Here is a 21,016-nt window from a genome sequence, read left to right as displayed (position 1 = left end):
GGTTGTAAATGGATATTTAAGACCAAAAGGGATTCGATAGGTAACATCGAAAGATATAAGGCTCGTCTAGTCGCCAAAGGATTCTCTCAGAAGGAAGGCATAGACTACAAAGAGACTTTCTCTCCGGTTTCTTCGAAAGACTCTTTTAGGACAGTTATGGCACTTGTGGCTCATTGAGACTTAGAGCTACATCAGATGGACGTTAAGATAGCGTTTCTCAATGGCGATATTGAGGAGACAATTTATATGGTCCAGCCAGAAAACTTTGTATCTGGAGATTCAAAGTCTATGGTCTGCAAGTTAAAGAAGTCCATCTATGGTCTCAAACAGGCTTCCCGTCAATGGTATCACAAATTTCATCAAGTTATCACTTCCTATGGTTTTAAGGTGAATGTAGTCGATGATTGTGTATATCACAAGTTTAGTGGGAGTAAATTCATCTTCCTAATTTTGTATGTCGATGACATATTACTTGCCAGCAGTGATATAGGTTTATTGCATGAAACCAAGAAATTTCTTACTAAGAATTTTGAGATGAAAGATCTTAGTGACGCCTCTTTTGTATTAGGAATTCAGATACTACGAGATCGCTCTCAAGGTATCATTGGGTTATCACAAAAGAGCTATATCGAAAAGGTTCTAGATAGATTTGGCATGAATAATTGTTCATCAGGAGATATGCCTGTAGCTAAGGGAGACAAGTTTAGTCTCAGTCAATGCCCCAAGAATAAACTTGAGATAAAGGAAATGGAAAAGATTCCTTATGCATCAGCAATAGGAAGTCTAATGTATGCTCAAGTTTGCACTCGTCCCGACATAGCATTTATAGTGGGAGTATTGGGTAGATACTTAAGTAAACCAGCATTGGAAAGCAGTCAAACGGGTTATGCGCTATTTAAAGAGAACAAAGGATTACATGCTCACTTATCGGAGATCAGACAGACTAGAGATCATCGGGTATTCTGATTCTGATTTTGCTGGATGCTAAGACAGTAAGCGATCCACGTCAGGCTATGTTTACATGTTGGCAGGAGGAGTTATTTCTTGGAAGAGTGTCAAGCAGACACTCATAGCTTCTTCTACCATGGCTGCAGAGTTCATAGCCTGTTATGAGGCATCTAATCATGGGATATGGTTGTGAAACTTTGTCACGGCGCTGCGTGTGGTTAATGGTATTGAAAGGCCACTAAAGATTTTTTTGTGACAATAAATCGGCAGTGCTATATTCTAATAACAACAGAAGCTCTACGAAGTCGAAGCATATAGACATTAAGTTTCTTGTTGTTAAAGAAAGAGTTCAGAGTGGTCAGATTTGGATAGAACACATCGGGACAAACTCCATGCTTGCGGATCCGCTAACCAATGGCTTAACACCCAAGGTCTTTCACGAGCACACTGCTCATATGGGTGTTATTTTATTTGAGGATACTATGGTTTAGTGGGAGTTGATTTTGGATGTTCTATGACATAAACATTATTTGTTTATTTTCTACAGAATAAAGAAGATGGAATTACAGTTTTATAGTTTTCCCTCTAAATGTGTTAATTTTCTGTTTGCAATCTTGCATTATGTTTTGAAAATTACAGATTGATCTCATAAAGAATAAAGCATAACCAATTAGAAATAGGAATGTTGGAGATCACATTGCATGTATTTTCATGCCACTCATCCATACTCGATCTATGTCATTGAATATGTTGGTATGATGACCATGGAAGGTTTAGTTGCATTTGAGGGTGACAAAAGCCGCCATGATCTCATGCTAATATAAGAGATGGACCAGATTGTATCTTAAGTGGAGACTAAAGATAAATAGCATACAGTTGCGCGCCTAAGGAATTATGTATGATATAATTATTTCAGGAATCGTATGTAGCCAAAGTGGGAGATTGTTAGGAAACGTGAGTTTCCTATATTGTGGGCCACATATTTATTCAATAATTATATTAAGCTATTTAATTATTTGGGCTAATTTAAGTGATCTAATTATGGAAAGCCCAACTAGTCTCCTAACAGGGTATGGACTGAATGGGTGGATACCCATATTGACCCAATTAAGTTTAATAGGAGCCTAATGGGGCAGTATATAAAGAAACTAAAGTTATGTCCTCAATATGTCAAATCATAAGGCAGTTTTTATTCTTTCCCATCTAGAGAGAAAACACTCATTAAGGAACTAAGAGATTTGACTGAGGAAGGCAATAACTGTCGTGCTCGTTATCTTAGAGAATTCTACCGGAGATCTAAAGGCTGCATCAATGGAAACAGAGAATTCTACCGGAGATCTAAAAGCTGCATCAATGGAAACAGGTCAGAGTTCTAACTTATTTTCTTAATAATTTAGTGTGATAATTCTTGAAATGTGAAATAAAAATTTAAAGATCTAACATAACTTTGTCTAAATAGCTATAAACAGCATGTAAATATCTGTTTATAGCTTTATGGTCCATTTACAAAGAAAGATAGTGAGAGCTGTATGGTGCAGGGTGGTCGACCCCCGCTAGGTGGTTAGCGCGGAGGCGAGGGCTTTGTTGTGGGCTGTTTCTTTAGCTGGGAAAAGTGGAATGCATCAACTGGTGTTTCTTTACCCAAGGCTTTGTTGTCTGGAAAGTGAAGAAGTACAGGTTGGAGAGTTTTGCCTTGTCTCAAGATTGTCAATACTTCTCCTTTAATTGGGTGGGCAAGACGGGCAATGTAGCCGCCGATAAGATGAGTTGGTGGGCCCTTTCTTCTCTTTTTTCACCCTTAAAAGGATTTGTGGTGTCAGCCTCAAATTATCACATATTTGTTTAATTCGTGTTTTGTATTTTAACCTCATTAAGCGTTAGTTCTCTGGGTAGCCAGGACCCTTTCTTCTCTTTTTTTTTTTAATGTAATATTAATAATTTTAAATTGCACTATTTAGTCAGTATTTTTTTTTAAAGAAAAATTTCAATTAAATCTCAAGAATTGGCTTTTAAATATGTCAATGTTTTCAAACTTAAACTCCAAAAAACAAAAAATTAACTATAATACTATGTAAATTTATAATTTTGGGACTCAACTTTAAAACTAAATTAAACTGCATTAAAATAAATTAGAGTTTAGTCGAATTGAAAAAAAAAATACAAATATCTCAACTTAAGAAAGTACGAATGCATTGTTATTCTAGTTCAAAATTTTTATTTCATTCATGCCCCTGAAAAAAATTCATGGCTCCACCACTGTGTAGCCTTTGGTTCTTTTCTCTTCCAGGACGGTTGCTTGTGTTTGTCTTTTTCTTGGTTCAACCAAAGCTTTTCTACCACTCTCTGCAGAGTTCACTCTGAACAGAAATGTATCTTCGAAAGTTAGCTCCACACGGAGCCGAATAGAAGCGCTTTTCTTATACGCGTTTAGCTTTTTTCAAATCCATACTTTACCTGATCTCAACCTGCCAAAACATACCTGCCACGTGTCAAAAAAGTACACTAAATGATGCTTTATATTTATTTTTTTTTTTTTAAATATTTATTATTGGGTGATGTTGCTTTGCCCGACTTTTAGCCACGCCATCAATCAGCTTAGAATGAAATTCCGATTCTTTCCTATCCAAGAATGGATAAAATCATGTAAGAGAAACCAGTGCCCCACATCCTCTGAATGAGGCGAACCAAAACACATTTACAGCAAATATTTGAGGTCCCAGCAATGCTTCCTTGCTAGGAGCAATAGTTGCCCACATAATAAACAACTTTCCTCTCTAAAGTCATAACACAAAAAAGCACATTGTCCCACACCATCAACTCCATTTGCTCAGTGTTCTAGTAATGCATGAGGTTATTATTAAGTTGAATATTTATACCCCTTTCGTAATCATGTAATTTTTTTGGAGAGTTTATTACATATTTATCCATTATGCAGGGGATAAAAAAAAAGAATGTCCACAAGTTATATATTTATAGATAAGTCTATAAAACAATACGTAATCACATTTTTATTAGTTATTAACCACCTTAAAATCAGTTGTATAAATCTATAACCACCCACATAAAAAAAAGGGATATATGGAATGATGTACAAATTAAATTAAAAAAAATATCCTAAACATGAGATTTAAAAATGATTATTCTGCATAATTACTTCTTTTTTTAATGGATGTCAAAAGATATTCCCCTTGTTGCCCTCCAACATGAAAATCCAATTACAAAAGCCATAAATTTAAAAAGCCAAAGTGTAATGTGATTGATGAGGGTGATAGTGATATGTTAAGCATGATCACGAGCTATGCCGCTCCTCTTTAGTAATTAAATAAATCTTTGGGAAGATTTATTAGTCCCTACTATATATAATAATAATAATTATTATTATTATTATTTTCAAAATAACGTTTCATGACTTTTGACTCGCAATAGGGTAGCAAAACCCCGACAAGCCCTCGCATGAAATGTAATGTCTATCCTCTTCAACAAACACAACGTTTTTATTTAAAGTTGTAACGCTGACTTTAACTAAGATTAAGGAGGCAAATTGGTCTTATATTCTTCAACTTTCCCTTCCTTCACACAACCATTGCCACTTTATGTCTTTTCTGTCTGAACTTTTCCAAATATTTTATAAGAAAAATATCCTAAACTTATATGATAAAGTTTCTTTTATATTTAAGCGTCAATGAAGAAAGATATTATATATAATACCCAACAGAACATATGGGATTTTTGGTTCTTATTATTCACTTTTGTTATTAAATTAATAATTAATTATAATAAGGGATAACCTGTGGTTTTCGGTTTTGAGATGCTGTTGATAATGGAAGCTGTAAACAGCCAAAGAATCTATAAAAAAAAAAAAAGCTTGAGAAGTTCAAAAGGATATAATATTGTTCCTTTCTACGTGACCAGGAGTGAGAATTTTTGTGGCTTGCTTCCACTTGCAATATGGTGATGAGAACATCTTAATACAAAAGGCATAATCATCTTAATTTTGCTGGCTGTTGCCGTCTTGGCATGTTCTACCTATGGGTACAATTTGTTTAATAATTAATTGTTAAAAGCCCCAAATAGTTAAAGTATTTGAGTATATGCTTTAGGATATATCAAATACAAAAGAATTAGGATGCGTCTAGAAAGAAAAAAGAAAAAGGAGTAGAGATTCTTTTTTTTTTTTTTTTAACAAATTTTATAAATTCTCATTGAACTTTATCACTTATGTCAACATGCCTCGTGAACTTTAAAATGTATATGCTGTGTTTCTTGAACTTTGTCACTTGTGTCTGTTGGGAATGATATCCAAAAGCATAAGATGTGATTTTATATTTTATTATTTAATTAATAAAATAGAAATTTCATTATTTATGTGCTTGTGTTGTAATATACTCAATAAATATCATTAAAAATTCCGCGATTATTTATGTGACCTTAACAATGGTATATAAGTGCTATATACTATAGGATAATATTTAACGATAATAATCAAAATTAGTCTGTAATAAATTTAATTAAAGTTTAAAATCTTTAATTAAAACATTATTAATATATGTCATTCTCATTAAGAATGGACAAGCTTATCCGCATCGTTAATACAGAGAGATATCGAATGAGTGCATAAGAAGATTATGCAGGACTAGGACACAACACTATGAATTTATAATAATTTTCGTTAAGTATAGAAATTCTAATTGAGTCTATTGAGAGTCATATATAGAATGATTTTAATCATGATTTATTAGTAAACTCTTATTTATGGATTTGTATCTTTTGACTAACTCGGTATGGATTTCGAGATTCTAAATCTTATTCCTTGTATCTTGGAGACACAAAGAAATAGGTAGCCGGAAATGCTAATATTACGAGATTGAATTCAATCCTTCTTGAGAAAGTAAATAAGTCCCTTGAGGTTTGCTTCGGTACTTGTATTAGTAGGAGCTCTAATTCATGAATGTGCTCTATGAATCACTATCCAATAGAGAATCAATAGTACTCAAGGGATAAAGCTGTAATTAGAGAAGTTAACGGATTTTACATATCTCTAATTATGAATTATTTATGAAGGATCCATCTATATGATGTGACTATATCAAATAGACGTTTCACAGATGTAATTAATTGTCTATAATATCAAGAGTGCAATTTCAAGTTTAAAGTGGAATAACTTTTAGAATTAATAGAATTAATAGAATTAATAGAATTAATTAATTAACGAGTTTAGTTAATTAATAATTTTATTGGAGCTTGATATTATGGGTCCATGAATTCTTGCGCCGTCCTATTAATTCTACGAGACACTAATGGTAAAACAGTAAATTTATAATTATGGAATTCTAAATTATATCACTCGTAAATAATTAATTAAGAGTTAATTATATTTATATATTAAATAATGTGATTCTTTAATTTAATTTTCAGAAAGCACAATGTGGTGGGACCACATAGGCCACACGCCCAGTCATTGGGTGTAGGGGCGAGCGGCACTGGTTAAATTCTAAGAGAATTCAGTTGTCTGCTCTCTAAGTTATCATTTTACTTGTTTGACAAGTTGTCCAATTGAAACTCAAATTTAAGGAAAGTTTGACTTTAATTAGAAATTGAATATGAGCCAAAATTAGAAACTGGATAAAGGAGAAATCTTCTCTTTTCTTCTTTACTATAGGCGCCACACACAAAGGGTTGGACACTGTGGTGGTTGAATTTTACAACGAAAAGGAAAGAGAAAATATTCCAAAATTCAAACGGGAAACTATCACTAATTTTTCAAGAAAATTTTTCTTATGTGATAAGGATAACTTTCCATAGATGTCTGTGAGGCACTCTATAAATAGGGAATTACAAAAAATTGGAGAACACAATTTTTGCTTTCTTTCCCCTGTACTGGTCGAATTTTAGAGAGAGAAAAGTTGGGAGAAAAGTTCTTCCATTCCTAATTCCACATCGTACATGTGTTGATGTTTGTGAAAGACAAGAGAGACAAGTGATAATGTTTATTGTGTTTTCAGGTGTGCCCACACACACAGTCTCGTTAGAATACATGAATTGACGAGGAAGCCTTGTGGTAGTCTGAGGATGGGAGCACTTGGATTGTTCGTGTTCAAAAACCTCAAGTTATCGGCCTAATCGGTCACAATGTATAATTCATGTACTAAATTAATTAGATTAATACAAGAATTAACGAGGAAGCCTTGTGGTAGTCTGAGGAACGAGAGCACTTAGATTGTTCGTGGTCAAAAACTTCAAGTCATCGGCCTAATCGGTCGCAAGGTATAATTCATGTACTAAATTAATTACATTAATTTATTCGTTGTAAATTAATATATTCTATAACGTTCACAAAAGTTTTATGAAAATTTTTGTTCAAACCCAATCCGAGTTTCCACATTTCCGTACCCGAATTCGATTCAGAAACCAACAGTGTCAACATGGCTCCTGAGGTTAACTCCTTTAAGTTTTTTAACAGAAATGCTTATAAATGCCCCTGAACTTTGTCACTTGTGTCAATATGCCCTATGAACTTTAAAATGTACCTGTTTTGCCCCCAGATGTATGATATGTCTCCAACTTTTTTCCTCCATCTTGATTCTATTAGTTTTTTGTACAGAAATGTTGATATGACCATTAAATTGCTAATTATCTATGATATTTGAGGTTTATTGAGTACCTTATCCTCTAAAAAATGTTAGTTAAGCACAAATTCTCAAAACATTAGTTGATTAGAGGTAATAAAGAGGGAAAATGATGAGCAAATATGTATAATTTAATGAATTTTGTTAGTTTTTTCCTTAATATTTCACTTAGATAGAAGTACTCGACATAAAACATGTTTATGCTTTATACATATATAGCATTTCTAAATCTAAATGTGTTCAGGTCATTAATTTAATTGCTCTTTTTTTTAAAAAAAAATCAACACAAACCTTAAGAAACCCATTAACTTAACAAACTTTAATGGTCAAATATCATAGATAATTAGTAATTTAATGGTCATATCAACATTTTCATTCAAAAAGTGATAAAATCAAGGTAGAGGGATAAAAGTTGGAGACATATCATAGTTCGAGAGTGTGACAACCCTCCTAGGAGGCTGTCACTGTAGCTAAAATTAACTTGTACTTGTTGGAATTTCTTAAAATTTGCGGAATAATATTTTTTTTTAAATATAAGAAAGACCAATTTCATAAATCGTAACAATAATTTCAAAAAAAAAATGAATCACTACATTTCTTAAAATTTTTCTTAATTTCAACTAAGATAAAACCTTCTAGAAATATCTTTCAAACTGAGCGGCGTTTGAACTCTTGCTTCAAATGCTCTTTAAAAGCCTTTCTAAAACTAGTCAATTCAATCGGGCCATCTAATTTGACTTTAAACGGATTGCGTCAGAAATCTTAAATTCAAGTACTTCTTAAAGTCCTTTCAAAATTAGTCATTTGAATCGTCATGTTTAAAATTCGTTTATTTGTTGCATGCACTGTTGCATCATTCTAAAACTTAAATACTCAAGACTAGGGTTGTTAGCTACAACCTCAGTTCTCTTAACATACATATGTACATATATTTTTTAAACATACTTGCTTGAAACCTTTGAATCATATATACATATACATGATTTTACTTAAACTTACTGCGAAAAATTTAAGTGTGAGCGCTATCCATTCCCATCTCCACCATTCGTCCGCCGCTCGCCACTGCCCTTCAAGAATTGCTTATAGGTTTCTTACCTACAGCATGAACATATCTGAATGAGCTTTCGCTTAGCAAGTAGAAACTATCTCTCACAAAATAACTGTAAATACACATGAATAAATATGCATGAGCTGATTATGCTTAATTATGATGTCTTATCAGTGTTTTATTATCTTATCTTATCTTATCTCTCTTACTGATGGGCCCACGTGCTCGTACCACTTGCACGCAATCATCGGGACGTGAGGGTTTGTAAGGTCCCCCACGACACCGTGATTATAACTGAACTAAATGCCTCCCTCTCAGAGGACATTATTATATTTTTTTCTTCTCTCTTGTGGAGCCTGAGTTACCTCCCTCTCAGAGGCTGGTACGGCACTCAATTGAGATTATTCTTATAAGTTTCTCTTGACTTATTAAGGTGTATGCAGTATGACATGGCATCGCATACAATACTTAAAGCATAAACATGCATATATAACATGTGTAACTTTTTCTTTAAAATATATTCATACTGTAGGCGAGATTCCTACTTACCTGATTTATAGAGCTGGAATCCACTTTTTGCCAAACAACCTATTCTCTTACTTGCTTACTTCTGAAAATGAACACCCATTGAGAGTGTGAGATTATCTGTCGTTTGCTATTCTATTTTAGCAGCTTATGAAGGAAATCTAGCCCTTTACTTAAGACATGTATTCCTTTTCTTCACTGAAGGATAATTTACTATAAGGATGAATTTATTAAATCCTCAAAATCTTATTTTCCTTAATTGCCCTTAACATACTTATGTCTAGATTGAAATCAATTATCCAATCTAGTAATTTATTCTTGAATTAATGCGGGTGTTGGACCCACATCCAATATTTGTAATTTTAAAGACCTAACATATTGGGTTCGTAGGTGCCCGTCGGGATGTTTTGCCCGAAAAATTATTAAGTTTTTAAAAGAACCCATTTTTCTTGAAAACTTTCTTCGCGAATATTTCCATTAAAATGAGGTCTAACACCATAGTGTTTTATTGAAATCACTTCTCGGGTTCTTTGATAAACTTTTGTTAAAAACTAACATGGTGTTAGTTTTGTTTAGTTAAAACTGTGCAGTTTCTGAAATCTGCATTTTACTGTATCTTAGAGTCAGAATTCAAAAATCTCTTCTTCGTGACAATTCTTTGTCTTGTCGAGATCTAAAATTGTTGTTTTTAGAGAAAGCTAAAATTCACTCTCTAAAGGCCTGGTTTGGCTGAAAACAGTGGCTGCAGTTTTTTTTTCCTGAAACTGTGTTGGACAGCCTGCACCGTTTTTACAAAATGGCTTTAAACTTATTTTTAGAGTTAAAACTGGGTTTTGTCACAGTCACAGAAAAACGTTCAAAACATTGAGAACTATAAGTTTAAATTTTGAAATACCGAAAAATCTCGCTCTAGGGTCCTCATTTTCGCGTTTAAAGTAACCGGAAAATTTTTCCTCTAATCCAAAATAAGCAAACTTAAACCAAACCTAAACATACCACATAATACTAATCAAACTAACCTCAAAACTAACATAAAACTCACACACCCTTATCACAACTTATTTCATCAAGAACCACAAATTACATCCTTGATTCACAACTTAATTTTGGTAGGAAAACAGAGGAGAAAGGTTTAGAATTTATACTCTTGAAGAAAATCTTTGGTTAGGCTCCTCCTAGAACACTTGATCACCTTCTTCTTCCTCTAAGGTTTGTTAATAGCTTGGAATTAGAAGAGTATAAGAAAATTTGAGAAGAATATTTCTAAATCTCAAACTTTGCTATAACATAAGAAAGAGAGGGTTTAGAGTTTATACCCTTGGAGAAAATTCTTGACTAGACTCCTCTTAGAACGCTTTGATCTTCTTCTTCTTTTTCTAATGTTTGCTAGTGGCTTAAGGTTAGGAGAGTGAGAGAAAATTTTGAGAAGCAATGGATAGGGAATGGCCGGTTTTGGTGTGTGAAAAAGGAGAGGAAATGTGCAAAATGAACTAACTTAATGCTTGCAGTAATGGTCTAGTATTTATAGCCATTTGCTTAATCCCCTCTTAGCTTTTAATTAAGCCTTTGTGTCCAACTTAATTAATCAAAACTTTGCTTAAAACACCTTAAGCTTGGCCAGTTTGGATGCTTTAAGAGAGAAGTGAAGTAAGCCTTCTTGTCAAATAGTTGATTTGATTCATCTCATCATGAAGTCTTCTACCACACTCAACTAATGAAAAATTTTGCTAAAACTCCCTAAGCATGGCCGGCCAAAGTGAAGGAAAGGAGAGAATTGTTTTTTTATCATAATTACTCTTCACTTATCCCCCATCAAATCACATATGTCATGATTTCTCTTCACTTACCCTCATCAAATCACATATGTCATGATTTCTCTTCACTTACCCCCATTAAATCACATTTCATCCTACCAAATTCTAACCTATCTCTTGTACTTTTGTCTCATCTCTTAAGTACTGACTGTAAGGAAGTACTTAGCCAATAGGAAATTCTAGTTTCTGGTAGGAATTTTTCACACAGAAAGTTTGATTATTTCTCATCAGATCGTTTAATACTAAGCAAACACTAAAAAAAATCAACTATTATACTTTCTATTCCTTTGTACTTTTTCGGTCGTATATCGTTTGTTGAACTTACTCTTAAAGTGCATGAATCATGTATTCTAATTAAGAGTATTTGTCTTTTTTTGTAAAAATAAATAACTATCTCGATTAATCAATCATCTAGCCGCAGATACAAATCTACTAGGAATGGATATAGAATTACCAAACCAAAAGTTTTTAGACAAATAAGATAACTCTCAAATATGGGATAAACATCGGTGGAACAGTTGGAAGAGAATTTAGGCCCCGTTCACTTCGCTGATTCGAGTTTAGAATTCGAGTTTTACTACAGTAAAAAACTCTCACAAACAATCACATCTAACTTTTTTGCTACAGTAAAAAGCTCTCACATAAAATCACATCTCAACTCGAATTTTAAATTCGAATCAGCGAAGTGAACGAGGCCTTAATCTCCCTTTTGAAATGGTAGTCAATTTTCTGGTGTTCTAGTTGATTTAGTATAGGTTGGGTCAAATCCCAGTGAATATTATTATACATACAGCTGGAAGCGTGGAATATCCTCAAACTGGTTGACAATTCATCCATTTTGATTTTCTGAAACACAAATTTTCTTCTCCCACGTAATCAATCTTTTCATGTGATGTATATATACCAGAAATTCCGACCCATTACCGTCTCAAGTTGGATAAATTCGAAGGAAGAGAATATGGGATGAGAATTGAAATCATAATTAGATAGTGGGCCATAAATAAATATAATAAATCTCTTTACACACGGTGCATGAATGATATCAATTATGCCCCCGTATTTCGGCCTCGAGACATGCTTCCTTGGTAGGAAACCACTACTCTTCCCTCTCCTTTGACTCCCTTCCAAGTCAAATAAAGCAACTCACCCATGTCTCCCATTCTCATACACTTAAAAAAATTATTTTCATTTTCAGTCAAAAATAAAAGAATAAGAATAGGTAGATTATTATTAAAAAAAAAAAAAAAGAGTTATCACTGCTTTACAATCGTTATTACAAATGAAGTAATTGGAGGAGGTCTTTTTTTACAATCGTGATCAATCGTAACTAATTAAAAAAACTTTACATGCTCCAGCACGTTGAGTAATGTTTGTATCGAATCGTAATTACAAATAAAATGAAACACGTCATATTAGCTTTTGAATTATCTTCTCTTTTTGTAAAAAAAAAAAAAAAAACTGTCCCTTTCTCTTTTTTCCTTTCTTCTTTTATTTGTATCTTGTATTTCTTCCTTCAAACGAATCATCTAATCAAGTTTAATTCAATTTCTAAAATTGAAAATCTACAAAATTAACGAAATTATATAGTAGAACACTGAATCTTTGCTTTATTTTGGGTTGCATTTGTCATAGGTCAAGCCATAGAGTATAATTGAAATATAATATATATATATATAATATGAGTATATTGGGGCTAATAGGAATTTCAATAATCGAAATATACAACATTTAAGTCTCGTTTAATTCATGTGTTTAAATCAATAATTTTTTATTTTATCATTTAAATTTTAAATTTTTTATTAAAAAAAACACTATAACATAATTAAAACTATAAATTTAAAAACAGTAAATAAACGAGCAATTAAACTCAGAAGCTATTTTTTCTCCTCATTAGGCTACCACCTTGTGGTGAGCGCTCGTGGTAGTTGACAGTTGTCCAAGAGCCAAAAATCGTATATTGGCAAAGAAACAAATAATTAGTCGGATAGGAATACTTTAACAACCACTTATTGTGAACCGATTTCGAGGATAGGACGTTTTACCGAGGATTTGTAACAATTTCAGGAAAGAAGAAAAAAAAAGGCGCTTACGAATATATTATACATATACTAAAAGAAAAGATTGCTTTTAATGTTATTTTTCTCATTTTACTCTCAATATCCCTTCTTGCATTGGTCTAATGTCGTTTTAATGTTAATTTACTACAATGCATTTTATTTCATCTTTAGTTATTTTCCTTTATTTCCTCAATTGATTCATTTCCTTTCACTTTTCTAATTCTCTCTGTTTTCTTCTTCTGTCTTCTACAACTTTTTGCGTTTTTCTTTTTTTCCTTCTCTTTTGGAGCAAATTTTCTCGCTCTTCATGTTTCGTCTCTTTCGTTTTTTGTTTCTTCGTTCTTTTCTTCTTCGTTTGTTTCGAAAGGAAAAAATTTTTTCTCTACTTTTGTTTTCTTCTGATGCTTTTGGGTGATTAGGGTTTTGTTGTTTTGGTATTTTCTGCAATTTATGTCTTCATATAGTTTTTTGTTTCTTCATTTTCTTCTTTCTGATCTGTTTGGACATTAATTTTTCCTTTTTGTGACATTTCTTCTTCTCTAATATTTTTGGGTGTTATGGGTTTTTTTTTATTGCGTCATTTGTTTACTAATATAGTTTTTGATCTGTTTGGACATTAATTTTTCCTTTTTGTGACATTTCTTCTTCTCTGATATTTTTGGGTGTTATGGGTTTTTTTTTATTGCGTCATTTGTTTACTAATATAATTTCTGTTTATCTCTTCTGATCTCTTTGGGTGTTTTGCGTTTTCTTGATATCGTCATTTGTTAATTAATATGGTTTTTCATTTAATTGTTTTTTGATTTATTTCTGAATTTTTTTCTTTTAACTGTATAATTTTTTGTATTGATATTTTTTGTTTTTTTCTTTATGATGTTTTGTTTTGAACAATAAAATTTTTGTATTTACCTATTTTTTTCCAAGTTCTTCATGCAGAGGCATTTGGAAATGTTTTTCTTCTTATGTTTTTTTTTTCGATCCATTTTAGAATTTTACAAATTTCTATTTTTCTTTATTTTTGTTTAGTCAATTGTCTTTTGTCATTTTGGCTGATTAGCTTAATTAGTTGTTCTTCTTTTTCATTTTCTCAGGACGTTTACTATCTAACCGTGTTAATTTTATAGTTTGACACGTGTTGAGTAATCATGTTTTTGATATATCTATTTTTGTAAGACTTTTTATCAGAGATTGAGCAAAAATTTGATGTCGTTCTCTATATATAACATGTTTTGTTTTGTTACAACAACAGTATATTTTACTTTCTACAATATATATATGCATGTAAATATATTTTAATTAACAATATTATATATATCTGTGTAAAGATATTTATAAAAATTTTAAATCTATAATATAATACAACACTGTATTCCACAATAAAACGCAAAATACAAGTTTGTATATTTTCTATATAAAGAACAAGTTTCATACGTACGTCTTAAATAAAAAATATTAAGAATTGTAAAAAACAATTTGATAAATTATTACTACAAAAGAAATCTGTTTATTTTACTTATTTCCACGCACTATTTACCGGCTTATTTTGATGAGCGGAGTAATGCACAATGACTAGTATCTCAATATTCTATAAAAATATAAAAATAAATAAGGTGACGTTTGGTTCATGGATTAAAATCATGTGATTAGAATCATTTTTTATTTACGTGTATTTTTCATAAGATAAAATACTGTAGTGAACTATGAACCATGATTTAAATTATAGTTTGAATCCTACAACCAAACGTCTCTTAAATAATCTAAATAAAAAAACATTTTTCCTAAAAAAAATGAAAAATGCAGCGCATGATTCAAATTATAGGTGGCTATTTATATGATAAGCAAAAATTGAGTTCTCTTTTAAGTATTACTCATAAGATATTTCTATTCCAAAATTTCTACTTACCAAAATTATTATATATACACATATATAAAGAAAAAGAAAAAAAAAATCGTTTTTGTTATGAGCGCTTGGCTTTCATAATTCAGCGGCACAATACATGACGCACGCACCTCGCCAGACGTGCAAGCCAACTTATCCATAATCCAATAACCATACTTCCACGTGGCGTGATCAAACGGCCTCGTTAGGCACCGCCCAAGCCTCCTGATACGTCCACCTGTACCCCGACAGGTCAAGTAGGTGGCGCACGTGACGCCACGCCACGTGTCGGGCTGGCGGGGCACGTCGCATGTTCGAGAGCTCCGCGTGATTGGCTGGGCCCAGAAAAAGCGTTTGCCTAGTTGGACTCCACTATGTCACATGGGCAATCACGGGACGCCACGTGGACCAGCCAAAATCATTTTTCATTTCATTGGCGAAATTTTGAAAAGCGTAAACGCGGGTGGCGGAGTTTTTAGTCCAACTAGGCCAACGTTTGAACAAGGGCAGAATGGGAATTTCAAAACAAAAGAAAATGAGAAGACTTATCCATAACTAACGGAACTACACGGCCCTTCCTAGTTTGAACGCGAACAAGGCAAAGCGAAAATTCCACACATTTTTATGGATATGGATGATATGGCTGCTTATTTTACTTTTCTTCCTCTTTTTTTCTTTTTCTTTTTTTTTTAAGAAAAAAATGTGCGATCATTTATTAACTAATTTTTTTTTCCTGCTTTTGGGTTGTCAAGCTCTTTATTATTATTGCGGAAAATATTAGTGGTGTCAGAGCTTTAGGTATTAATTCTTATTCATTGTTGGTCACGTTCACAAATTTGTGCCATGAGTGGCGTGAGTCAGTCAGTCGGTTAATCTTTTAGTTCCGTTTATTTCGTTAATTTAAATTTAGAATTTAAATTTTGTTACAGTAAAAAACTCTCATAAACAATCATATTTAACTTTTTTATTACAGTAAAAAGTTCTCACATAAAATCACATCTCAATTCAAATTAAAAACTCGAATCAACGAACTAAACGGGCCCTTAGATTATACAGCTATTTTGTTGGTGTCGTTTTTTATCTTTTCTTCTTGACTTTTCTTTAATTTTTGGTCGTTTAGTTTTATGAATAGTACTAGAGCATCTTTTAAGGGAATTTTTCTGTTCTCTTGGTTATGGTTTCAACTAAGACGCAACTGTCATGTTGACAAAAATGGTTCAAGGAGAGAATGTATTATTTATTTATTTTTATTTTGGCTAGATAGAGGTTTTTATTGTTAACTGATGGCTTAGTTAAACGTCAACAAGAACTCTAATTGCAATTCATTCATTAACATGGTCAATAAGCCTATGCTTGTCGACCACCCTACGCGGTTGTCACGTTGATAAAATAAGGCATGTATATTCGTTATCTACTTTCATTGAATTGGTAAGGAAAATAAGACAAGTTTTCAAACGTTCACAATCGGCTATTTGTTGCCAAACAAATTTTTTAAGATAACCCAAATCTTGTTTTATTATAAATATTAACACAATTGTGTTGTAAGGTATAATAAAATAAATTATCAATTTGATGTTAATTTCTCGATAAACATCAAGCAGCATTAATTTATATAACTTTCTTAATTATATATACGATTTGATTGGTTTTAATGATTCAAAATTATGTCTTTTCAGTAGAGTAATTTCTTTCAATCCTACCACAAAATATTCCTTACAATTATTATTTTGATTTTGTGAATTCTTGTTAATTTAAATTTTAAGCATGCTTCTAATTATTAAAACTAAATTATAGACGGACCCCCACAAAACAGAAACGGAGGCATCTTTTTCTCAATGAGTTCAATCTAAAGGAATCTTCAATCCTAGCTGTTGAGCTAAAAATTTGGTAGTTTAACCAATTATGAAAGTGAAACCGCATCAAATTATGTGTCCCTAGAACTGTTGGCAGTCTCATTAGGACGTTTAACTACAAGGCTTCGATGCTATTTGAGAAGATAAATATTTCTCAATGAGTTCAATCTAAAGGAATCTTCAATCCTAGCTGTTGAGCTCAAAATTTGGTAGTTTAACCAATTATGAAAGTGAAACCGCATCAAATTATGTGTCCCTAGAACTGTTGGCAGTCTCATTAGTACGTTTAACTACAAGGCTTCGATGCTATTTGAGAAGATAAACCAAAAATTTTACTATTTTTAATTTCACAAACAATACATAATTATTGCTATTTCCATATTATCCTCATTTTGCGTGTTTTATGTTTTTTTTTTTTTTTTTGTTATAGTTTTCCCCCATGATCCCATGTACTAAATTGGCTTGACATGAATCCGAGAAGCTGAAACTTCCAGTTGTCCTTTTGATTTTCGACTCAAATAAGAATTTGCAGCTTCCATATTGCAGAAGGCTGAATTATCATCTACTTAGTCGTCTTCTAGATAAGCAGTGACAAACTTTCGAGTCTTCTTAATCCTAGTAAACCGACAATGCCTTTTGCAATTGTGGGCAGAAAACTTCGTCACCTTCTTTGCATTTGACCAATTGAATGGACAAATTGCGTGGAACATGCGAAGCATCTAGGAAACCACATGTTAAGTGCTCCATATAGATTAATATTGTTTTAAATTTATGTGTATATATTTTTAATTTTTAAGAGAGAATAAAATAAGATATTTAGGCACCGTTTGCAAGAAAATTAATACCAACTTAGTGGTCATTATTTTATTCTTGGTCTGCAGATAAGAGTTAAAACTTATGTCTATCTAATAATATCTATTGTTTTTGCCATCTCAGCTTAACATTAGATAGCTAACTCCTGCAAGTCAATCTTACCCTCGTCTAATTTTTTTTTTTTTTTTTTTTTTACTAATCACTACTATCACGATGAATACATAATCATTGATATCCTTTTTCATGTTGTATTTAATTATAACACTTGAGAGTTTCGTTAGGTGACAATGTTATTTTAGTGTAAATAAGAACCATCCAATCTAGTGGTAGCTTATTAATAACGCTGATTTAAAATGTAGGTCTTATTTGTTGGTTGTTATTTGTTAAAGCCTATAGGGTTTTAGCAATATATTTGCAACAAGCACATTTTTAATGGGTTTGGTTGTACGTTGTGTCAAATTTATTAATGCGTCCAAAACCAAGCTATACACAACCATGTGGATAAATGTAACTCGCTTCGCTTGTGGTTGTTTGTTGTGCATCTTTTTGCAATTAAGGTTCACCCATAAAAGAGAAAAAAATAAAAGTGTAAATAGTGATTATCAAACGCTTAACACGTGTCGTCATCTGATTGGTACGACACCGTAAGTAGAAACGTAGGGATGCACATGATTATCTACTTTTGTAGAATTAAATAAACAAAGAAAGAAATAGTGACCAAGGTCCAACTTCCAACAAAAGGCAATTTCCTTGTTGGGAGGGTTCTTCAGGCGTGAGGATTGAAAATTGAGGACCCCTTCTACGTTTTGGTGAAATGGATAAGCTTCATGTGCCATTTAATTTCTTTTCCCATATTAATATTATTAATTAGATAAATATCCAATCCATAATATATAAATTAATTAATTAATTAATTACATATTTCGTTTTGCAATAGCACCGCAGCTTTCAAATTCCGGGTTCCGCTTTTCCCCGTCTCATTCCACACGCCTTTTTTCCTCATTCAAATTTTCCATTGCCGACTATAAATACCCCTCTCTCTTTCTCTTCTTTAATTCACACACAAATTTCACAACAATTTCGCGTTTCATTTCTCAATTTATTCAAAAAACTTTTCTCAGCAAGAAGATGGTAGATTTAGATTGGAAAGCGAAGATGGTCTCCTCTGATATGCCAAACAAGTCACCGAAACTCTCCACCAACAAGCTTAATATCTCTGTTCCGGTCTCTCTTCGCACCGTACAAGCAGACATCTCGACGGCGTCGGCTCCGGCATGTTCGGCGTACGAGCACTATCTCCGGCTGCCGGAGTTGAGAGCTCTATGGAGCTCTAAGGAATTTCCGGGCTGGAAAAATGAAGCGATTTTAAAACCGGCCGTTATGGCGTTGGAGATCACGTTTCGGTTTCTCTCGACGGCGTTATCGGACCCGAGGCCGTACGCTAACCGCAGAGAGTGGAAGCGACGGCTCGAAGCGCTAACGAAGAATGAGATCGAGGTGATCGCGATGCTCTGCGAGGACGAGGAGGAAGACGGCGAGACGCGAGGAACGGCGCCGATCGCAGATTTGAGCTCGACGAGCGGCGTCCTGGCGAGGGACGGGAGCTCCGCCGAGGTCTGGAAGATTCCCGGCGAGACCGCGCCGGTAGTGAGCCGCACAAGCGAGGCGAGCCTCCTACCTCGGCTCGCAACGTGGCAGAGATCGGAGGACGTCGCGCAGAATATCCTCTACTCATTCGAGTGCGAGATGCGGCGGTGTCCGTACACCCTAGGCCTCGGCGAGCCGAACCTCGCCGGCAAGCCGACGCTGGAGTACGACCTCGTCTGCAAGCCGAGCGACCTCCATTCTCTGAAGCGGAGCCCGTACGATCACGTCGAGAGCTACGAGAATCAGACGGTGTACACCACGCACCAGGTTCTGGAATCGTGGATCCGAGTGGCGGATGAACTCCTCCGGCGAGCTGCCGACCGGATCGAAATCAGAAACTTCGAGAAGGCCGCGAGCGACTGTTACCTAATCGAGCGGATCTGGAAGCTTCTGGCAGAGATCGAAGATCTCCACCTCCTGATGGATCCGGACGACTTCTTACGGCTCAAGAACCAACTACACATCAAATCCATGGATGATTCGGAAACTTTCTGTTTCCGATCGAAAGGCCTCGTCGAGATCGCGAAGAATTGCAAGGATCTGAGGCACAAGGTTCCGTACATCCTCGGCGTGGAGGTGGACCCCAAGGGTGGGCCCAGGATCCAAGAGGCGGTGATGAAGCTGTACTCGGAGAAGTCGGAGTTCGAGAAGATTCATCTTCTTCAGGCGTTGCAGGCGATCGAGTCGGCGCTGAAGAGGTTCTTCTACGCCTACAAACAGGTGCTCGTGGTCACCATGGGAAGCTTGGATGCAAGAGGGAACCGCGTCGTGGCGAGTCCCGACTCCTGCGACTCGCTGAGTCAGATCTTTCTGGAACCAACTTACTTTCCGAGTCTGGACGCGGCGAAGACGTTTCTTGGAAACGGCATGAACCATGAATACGGCGGCGGAGAGGGACGAACTCGGAGGAAATTGTGAGGTTTGACTGGGGGTTGACTCGGTTGACCCGCGTTGTTTGGAAGGATTTTTACGAGGGTGCAATTTTGGAATTTGGGGGCTTTCAGATTCACGGTTTTCACAACATAACACTTTTTTTTTTTTTTTTGGTAAAATTAATTTATTATTTTTTTTCCTCATTCTATTTCTTCATAGCACTAAAATGATCGACGGGGGGCTTTCAGATTCACGGTTTTCACAACATAACACTTTTTTTTTTTTTGGTAAAATTAATTTATTATTATTTTTCCTCATTCTATTTCTTCATAGCACTAAAATGATCGACCCCTGTAATGTAAGCCATGTAACTTCTCAAAAAGGGAAAAGCAAAAAAAACTTGTAATGTAATGTAATATGATCTTGTAAAATTTTTGTATTCTTATCCATCCTTATTGTATTGATTTGTGATCAAAATAGCTTCGACATCCTTTTTTATTTTTTTTGTGGAAGTCGAGAAATATCTTTGATCCTAGATTTATTTTCATAAAAATGTTCTTGCAAAGTCAATATGAAGTTGGTAAGAACTAGAATACATGAAGATTAGTAAAATATTAACGCTTACATAGAAACCCTTTTCTGTATATTTCTATTGAATCCCCATGTTTTAGATAATATCTCAAAAAAAAAAAAAAAAGCAAGGAAAATTGTTAGTTTCTGGTTGCGGTGGTTATTAGAAAAGTCTACACCAATATGATTATGGATATCACAAACAATACAATTATACTCACAAGGATGAAAATATCGATGTCAATTGAAAATATTGAGTATAGATTCTTGGAAATATCGGTTGATAATATTTATGTCGATTAAAGTTTAGAGATGCAGCGGATGTTTGCATAAACAATTGAAATTTCAAGTAAAATTATAGGA

General features: G+C 33.9%; 1 protein-coding gene across 1 annotated transcript; it reads left to right on the top strand.

Moving 5' to 3' along the window:
* Positions 1-18,551: 18,551 nt before the first annotated feature.
* On the top strand, positions 18,552-20,254 carry LOC21409046 (nematode resistance protein-like HSPRO2). The gene has a single exon (XM_010096776.2). It carries the CDS (start codon positions 18,692-18,694, stop codon positions 20,126-20,128), a length of 1,437 nt encoding a protein of 478 aa, XP_010095078.1. The 5' UTR covers positions 18,552-18,691; the 3' UTR covers positions 20,129-20,254.
* Positions 20,255-21,016: the final 762 nt, after the last annotated feature.

Source organism: Morus notabilis, unplaced genomic scaffold, assembly GCF_000414095.1.
Source record: "Morus notabilis unplaced genomic scaffold, ASM41409v2 Scaffold42, whole genome shotgun sequence".
Taxonomy (NCBI): Eukaryota; Viridiplantae; Streptophyta; class Magnoliopsida; order Rosales; family Moraceae; genus Morus; species Morus notabilis.
The sequence above is the reverse complement of the archived record's forward strand: the minus strand, read 5'-3'. Positions and strand labels throughout refer to the sequence as shown.